General features: G+C 41.2%; 1 protein-coding gene across 5 annotated transcripts in view; it reads right to left on the reverse strand.

Annotated features, from left to right (window-relative positions):
• elmo2 (engulfment and cell motility 2) overlaps positions 1-5,829 on the reverse strand; it is a 22,787-nt gene extending 16,958 nt beyond the window's left edge. For 4 of the 5 annotated variants that reach the window (XM_068594851.1, XM_068594849.1, XM_068594850.1 and 1 more), the window contains exons 1-4: positions 5,669-5,829; positions 1,134-1,195; positions 849-946; positions 583-623 (exon numbers count right to left, since the gene is read on the reverse strand). In XM_068594851.1, coding sequence (XP_068450952.1) covers positions 583-623; positions 849-926 — 119 coding nt within the window. In that variant the 5' untranslated portion in view covers positions 927-946; positions 1,134-1,195; positions 5,669-5,829. The remainder of the gene's footprint in view (positions 1-582; positions 624-848; positions 947-1,133; positions 1,196-5,668) is intronic. The other variant, XM_068594848.1, reaches the window with a different exon arrangement.
• Positions 5,830-8,203: the final 2,374 nt, after the last annotated feature.

Consider the following 8,203-nt stretch of genomic DNA (forward strand, 5'->3'; position numbering starts at 1 on the left):
AAAAAAATAGACACACAAAAACAATTAATGCCAAAGAATTGAAGCTTGAGAACTCAATAACTTCCAAAAAACAAACGTATGCATGAACAAAACCTAGTTGGAAGTCAGATTGCTGCATCCAGCGTTTGTATTTACACAAATGAAAAAAAAAACTGAGCGATTATGGAGGCGGATTATTCAGAGGGTGTCAACAGTAACGTGCAAACAATTCTCAGTTTGAAAAGGAAAAGAGAGCCAGTGGGAAGATACAGCCAAGAGGTGGACGGGGGAGATGAAATGATCGCAATATTCATCACTAGAGAACACGACAAAAGAGCAGTAAGGCACAAAAGCACACGTTGTGATACCAGCAGACATGATGGCAGATAAAAGAAAGATGTAATGGGTATGAATGTTCACATACAGGTATCAGCTGTTGGCTCGTATCTGTGTGTGTCAGCCACTAGGGTGCTGTGTCGTTTTAGTTTCACATCATAAGCGTGTAAACACTTTGTTAATATTCTATAATTTGGTAATTATACAGAAAGTCAGAATACAAATGAAGAAAGGGAAAATGTTCAAACGTGTGGGAGTCATGCTTACCCATCACACACCTCCCGGATTATTGAGGACAAAGGTCTTTTCTGCAAACAGAAGAAGAAAAAAAACATTTTAAAGATACAAAATAACATAACAACTTGTGTTAGGAGCACTTTGAATCACTAAGACACATCCACGCATTACTTAAGCCGTTTACAATTGGTTTGAATCACGTTTAGGTTCAGCCACTAACAGCTAGTGAGAAGTTAGAAGAAGACGAGTTGGTCGAGAGCAACTGAAGTTGTGTTTAATGCTTCACACACACAGACCTGGTCCATCTCTATCAGCTGGGCGTTGGCACCGGGCCACTCAATGGCAACTTTCACGATGTCGGCCGGCGGCGGCATGGCTCTCTGATCACTGCGTCCTGCAGAACAGAAGACACAATACAAATAAATCAGATTTCTCTCCGGTGCAACGTCACCTGTCGGATTATTTGGGTTGAAACAAGTTGAATTTCAGTGTTATAAGTCACTGGTTGCACTCCTTCAGGAGGTCCAAAATATTTAGAAGAGGGTTGTGGTTTTTATTGTCTTCAGAATATTGTACGCCACCTAACGGAGACGCGTTGATGGGGTCGCTCCGCTCTGCTGTACGAACCGCTGAGTCAGCTCCCCTGTGGACACAGAGACACACACACACACGCCCTGTGAACACAGAGACACACACACACTCCTCTCCTCTGTAAACACAGGGACACACACACACACACACACTCCCCTGTGAACACAGAAACCCACACAGCAGTCGTGTCAGTGTCAAACCTTGCTTTCCTTTTTTTTTTTTTTTAAAAGTCTCCATCGCTGCTTTTTCTCTCCTCTGCACTGAATCTGTCAGCGGACGGATCAATAAGCACGACTTTTTACAAAACCACCCACACCCACACACACACACACACACACACACACACACACACACACACACACACACACACACACTGCTGCTGACTGAGCTCTGTGTTTGCGGTGCTTTGTTGCCCTCGGCGTGTTCTTATCCTTTCCAATAAATATGCCAAACATATTTACATCTCATTTGTTTCTTTACCAGCTTTCTTTTTCACAATTTACTTCTAAGTGTCCTAAACCAATGTTCCATTTATTGTGGCATCATCTTGAACAATTCAAACTATTACATTCTTCCTCTTGATATGCAACAAAGCTATTCTATGGCGGGACGTTTTGAGCGTCTGACCTCTATTATCCCCTAATTTAGCTTATCAAAAATACATATTTGCTGGCAGATAAGTAAAGTGAAGTTGCAAGGCCTCTATTTGTGTGAGGTCATTTAGAAACAGCGTACTCAGAATTCACAAAATGAAGGTAAAACTCTGTATCAGGTGATATACTGCTGTCAGTTCTTACTCTCATGCTGGATATTGACGTAGCCGTTAGCCTCAAAACTCCTGCAAAGAGCTGGAGGAGTGTGAAAGAAAACACCGTTGTAACATCACTATTTGTCATCACAGTGCTTCATATTTTGCATTTGAGCGATGAATAATTGAATTGAGAAATAGACACGCACTGCGTGACTCACAAGCGGTGTAGAGACATTTACAAATCTGCTCTCAGATTGCATATACTGTCACATATTCATTCTAATTCAATTTCTACAACTGGTTATTTGAACTAATTGCAAAGGGCACACTATTATTTAGACACAAACATGTCCTGCTTATTAAAAACAGCCACATTAATGTGGCTACCTCTACTGGGGAAACACCCTGAACCAGCCTGAATGAATGATAGAGGTTTACTAGTGTTACGGTTCATTTAAACAACACATTGTTCACCTGTCAGTTTACATCAACAACGTCAGACGTTGTCCTCTGATCATTCATAAAACAAAGAATGTTTTTCAATTTAATAGAAGTGTATTCTTCTGAGATGACAGACTCGGTTGTCGGAGCATCGGGACACTAACGCTGCCGGCTCCTTAATGATGACGGCGTCTCTAAGGTGGAACAGAAACTGTACAATAACCACGACGCATCCCTGAATCCTTTCATCTGGATGACTTTGAACCGCAGGATGATCGCTTTGCATCTCTCGACATCCTTTCTCAGGAATTAGAGAGATGAACAGACTGACATCGTGTCGGATGTGTGATTAACGTCGACAGCAAGTTGGATTCTGCAAATGACACGCAGTGAAAAACGGCCGATTGCATTCAGAGTGAAGGCATCCATCTGATGGAGCGAGAGCACCGCCTGCACATCTTCAAGCAGACTCCTCACGTCACATAATATGTCATCTCTCAGCCCTCTGAAGTTTCTCCTTGGATTAAAAAACATGGGGGGATGTGTTTCTCTGCTGCTAATCTACATTTACAGCACTGACATTTGGCTAAAGGAAAGCACGTGGTAAGTAGTGGTATGGATGTATTGTTATGGATGCAGCAGAGGGGTTTTTCTTGGTAGAATGGGAATATATGATTTATCACTCATTAATATCAACATATTACACTTTTTATACTACAGATAATGATAAATAATTGTCTAAAACACTGCAAAAAGTAATGATTTCTCCATTCATTATTTGTTAAATAGTTGAAAATGAAAGTTCAGGTTTGACTTCTCCACATTATCACACAGCCGAATATAACTTAACATAAAGTTGACTATTCAAGAAGCGTTATCGATTACTATTCTATTAATAACAACACAAATAGCTCTGATACCATAATAAAGTATCGTGTTCCAATTAATCTATCATCTACTGGTGGCTAAATCAATTCTTTTGAATCAAAACTATCTCCATCAACTCATGTCTTGGGTAACAGACTCAGAGAATTTATCTACCTTGTTCCTCACTTGAGATATAAATTATTTGCAATTTCCCCTTCTTTGATCTTCTATAAAAATATGTTCTCGTGCCTTCTAACACTTTGGGTTTCCCTCAGTTTTGTACATAAACTCCCTCACACAAATAGTGACACCCTTGACTGGTTTATATCCCGCTGGATGGAGGTTTCTGCTCTGACTGTCTTTCCTGTCACATCCGTGCTGTCAAATCATTTTCTTGTCAGATTTGAAGCAACACTAGTTTGTACTGTGGATTCTGGCCACTGGTCCGTCAACTTCAACACACTCGGTGAGCGATCGCGCTCGCCCTGCAGTGACAGGACCTGTCCGAACTCAACCAACGACTTAAAGACAGCTTTCTCGTCTTTGAGGTTCAGTTCAGCTTCAGTTGCACTTCTTTCTACTGAAACAAACCTGTCAAAGACGTCTTCTCCCTGGTTTTAAGATCAAACAAGTTTCTGGCAGGAGACGTAAGTGACGTAAATGAAAACATATTGAATTAAAAGCATAGCCTGTCGGCCTATTTCTCTCGCTTACAAGTAATAGTAAAAACAATTCTGGATGTATTTTTGACACTGTAGCTAAACTCCCTCAAAGCAGCTCCCTGTCAGCTGCTCTACTCCATGGCTCATGATTCTTTTACAAATATCTCCAGAAAAATAGATGAGATTAGATAGAAACGTAGAACCTTGTCTCCAGTTACTTCTGCAGAATCTGCTGTGCAATATGCAAGAGTTGATTCTCAGATAGTTTCTGTTTTTACAAACTTTGAGCCTCTCTTGGCCGTCATGGGACCCCTCTCTCTTTCTCTCTCTCTCTCTTGGCTGTCGGTGACCCTTTCCAGATGTTTGGGATCTGGGTATTTGTCCTTCAGGAGATTCAGCCTCTCCTCTCGTCTCTCTCTCTCTGCGTTGTGTACATTTACTCGTCTCTTTCTCCTTCAGTGTGAATGAAGTGCTTGAACTTTGCCTCCTGTGTTCGGTCCTCTCCATGGAGGAGAAGAGGTTGTGTAGTTCAGGATCGGTTTGCCGTTGCTCGACATCCTCCCTGATCCTATACACTCCAGTATGTTTACAATACATCTATAAGTGTGTTCATCCTCACTGTCCAGGCTGTAATTGTACTACGTTAGGTTATTGTGTACACAGATCTGTTGCAGCTATGTCTGTCTGTCTTGACGGATGGGACCCTCCTCAATTTGTCTTCCTGAGTTTTTTTCCCCCCTTTTTTTGTGATGACCCAACTTGTGATATTGGTCTGCATAAAAATAACTGATGAGACTCAGTGGAAATGAGCCAGCAGCCCTAAATCGCCACACCTCCATTATGCATGCGTGCATCTCTGGTGTATGAGATGCATGCTGATGGCAACTGCAAAGTTACGTGATTAAGACGGTTTGCTATCCTTCACCATGTTGTTTCCTTCAAGCCCTGTCGCCTGACTGGTATAAAAGTGGACTGGGCCGCTGTACTGGGAGCTGTTACTGGGCTGCACGCGCTGTGCTGTGGAGGCAAAGCAACAACTGCGAAAGGGGGTTTTCAGCCTGAAAAGAAATCCCCCCCTCCGTGTGGTGTGTCGTTTCAAAAGACTCCCAACTTCTTCTGTCCTCTTTTCACCGCAAGCCCGGATGTTTCTGACGCCATTTTACTGTTCTCATAATGTGTCTGGGGGCTTCTGTCCCGTCTGGTTCCAATAAAACACACATGGAGTCTGTGAAGCGCCCAACTTTTAAGAGCTAGCTAGTTAGCTCGCTAACTAGCCTATGCTAGTTGAATGCGCGGAGTGGCGCCCCCTCTGGTCACACGGTGTTTAGCAGGAGACGACTGCTCCATTGCTGGAGAGAAAAACAGCGCCGGCAATTTTTCTTCTCGCCCCTTTTTTTAAAAAAAAATAATAAGATACACAAATGAAGACAAATGCACAGTGTAGCTGTGCATGAAACGCGATAACAGTCATCCGCTTGCATGTTAGAAGATTGGCCGTCTCTTGGCGTGATCTCACAGACGTGTTAACACACTTAATGTCCAACACACGCTTCCTGTATCATAAATGAATAATAATAATTAAAAAGATTGATGGTTGTGTATCTATCAAGCTGGATTAAAGCTAATGTAACCGCGGGGGGAGCTCACACACCGATGCAGCGACGGCTCGCAACCTTGTGGAGCAAAAAAAAAAATCAATCACAACTCCGTAATAACGTCGGTAACGACGTATTAAAACAGCGGCTACCGCAGATTACATGTCGCTATTCTCTTGCGTGGAAGTAGCAGCAAACGGTGAACTCACTCGCTATCGCAGTCAGTCCCGGCGTTAATCCTCAAAAGGCGGCCAACGCTCGTCAGTCGGTCCTCCAGCCAGCCTGCGCCTGCTCCTCCATTGCAGTCATGATGCAGCCCGTCTCCTGATGCTGCTGCTCTCTCAACTCCGGGGAGCTTTTACTGAAGCTGCTGATGTCGATGCTCAGTGTTACTCACGCAGGGATTGGGAGAGAGCGCCCTCTCCCTCTCCCTCTCCCTCCTCCCCTCCCTCTCCCTCCAATTAAATCATCTTTCTCAAATGCAGGTATCCATGTATTGAAAGGGACACTTTACTCTCGAGCTCTGCCTAATCTGAAGCATAATTAAGATTAAGATTATAACTAATTTAGATGCCAAATCTAAAACATGATGCATGTAACTTGGGGAAAAAATAAAAGCACATATCCATAAATACTGTTTGGTGCTAATCCTGCAAACATTTTTTAGATGCACCTTTATTGATTGTTGGAGCCAAAGCTATAACTTATATACTCATGCGTCTTGTCTTATATCAATATACCTATCAATACCTTTGCAAAAACATTAAAATACACTTATTAAATTGAAATCCAATTTTTAGGATTAGTGCATTTTCCCAGTCAGCATAGTTCATCCATTCACATTAAGTTATTTGATACATTACGTTTAAGTACATTAAAATACTGTAATACACATTATATATATTATATTTAATATTCATCTTACTGTTTAATTTTGTTTTATTACTGTTCTGTTTTATTTATATTTTGTTTTTTATCTTTTAGTTGTGAGCAATGCTGCTGTAATCCTGTAATTTCCCCACTGAGGGACTAATAAAGGATTATTTTTATCGTATCTAATCTTACGATTCATCTCATCATACTCGTGCTCCAGGCACAAAACAACTGCAGCTGTTGTAATTACCGAATAATACGTCCTCATCGGAACACTAACAACAATGTTCTCCTTTATTGGTGAATTAAACACTGATCACCACCGTGTTGAGCATCTGAAAAACATGTAAAATATACATTTTCTAGATCTTCTTTTAGATTAGACTAGATAAGGCTTCAGGCTGTGGTCCCATTGTGTTTAGTTCATAAGTCCTATTTATAGTCATCTGCAGGCATCGATTTGCAAATAAATGTTCAGGCGGAAATAAACATCTTATATTTATTATTTACACTTATATAACTCAGTGTCAGTAACACTTAATGTGATTGTGACTATTGAGGGTAAAAGGTTAAAGAGTTTTTTCTTCCAAAAGATACCAAGACCATGAATTTACTCCAAATGGTTCAAGTGCAGCTCGCAATTTACTTTGGGTTTTATTTAGGCGTTTACTTTCTGCAAATGTTACTGGAACACCAACAAGTTAAACAACTTAGCGTGTGTATAAATATATATTGCTGAACACAAATGACTCCACATTCTGCACCAACACACTTTTATTCAACACAGACACCATGTGTACAGGTAAAACATCCTCAGCTGAGTCGGTAACACCGGCTCACTTCGTGGGATGGCTGCTGGTGAAACTGGTCGGGGGCAAAGCAGACGACTGCACTTCAATTCACTGAGGAAAACGACTTTTAAAAAAAAAAAAAAAAAAATCAAGCAACAGCTGAATGTATTGAGCTCCACGTTACATCTCATGCATGACATCAAAAATAGTATTTCTGACATAAATAGTTTCATCAACAAACACGGACATACCCCAAAAATCTCAAATGTTCGACAGGCACGGAGACGCTGAGCCAAACTACTGCTCTGGAAAAGTAAAGTTTGGAATCGGCTTCAGATCACATTGGGTGTGTATAAAAAAAAAACTAAATCCTCATCGTATATCAAGACCTTCAGGATGCATTTCAGTCATCACATTCTGCTTTTTTATTATCCGTTCATCAGTGTTTCATGTGTACAACCAACCCCAAACATTCACCATAAAAAGGTATTTCAGAACTATAAGCTCTTATACAGATTTCAGACACGTGGCTGTTCAAATTTTTCTATTTTGAAAACATTAGATGTCACAGCACAAAGTCTTCCATTCATTTTTCTGGCAGTTTATAGGTTTTAAGCCATGCCATCGGAAAACAAAAAAAAGAATAAATCAACGTGACATACAGCTTTTAGTAGGGAAGGCTCGGGGTTAACGATATCTAATTGATGGTGATTTACCAACATGGACACTTCACTGCATCAGAGACACACGAGCAAACTGACGGCAGTCATCAAGAGAAAGCGATCACAGCTGTTTAAGGGTTTTCAACACATGACCACACATGAGCACGACGACAGAGGTTCGGCGACACAATGTTCCAGGAGTGATCGGGTTGTTTTTTTACATCGTATTCTCAGGAATGTACACAAAGGCTGTGGATCCATCTGTGCTGCTTTGCTTTAATAACACTCTTCCTGCAGCGCAGACAACATGAGCCACAGCAAAAGCCGGCACAATGCTGAAAGGTTTAAAAAAACAAAACAAGTTCCCCTGCAAAAAAAAAAAACTCCACTGTAAACTGAAGACATCTTAGAGGTAGGA

This window comes from Clinocottus analis, unplaced genomic scaffold (genome assembly GCF_023055335.1).
Source record: "Clinocottus analis isolate CAN_PGR_092001 unplaced genomic scaffold, fCliAna1.0.p SCAF_3, whole genome shotgun sequence".
Classification (NCBI taxonomy): domain Eukaryota; kingdom Metazoa; phylum Chordata; class Actinopteri; order Perciformes; family Cottidae; genus Clinocottus; species Clinocottus analis.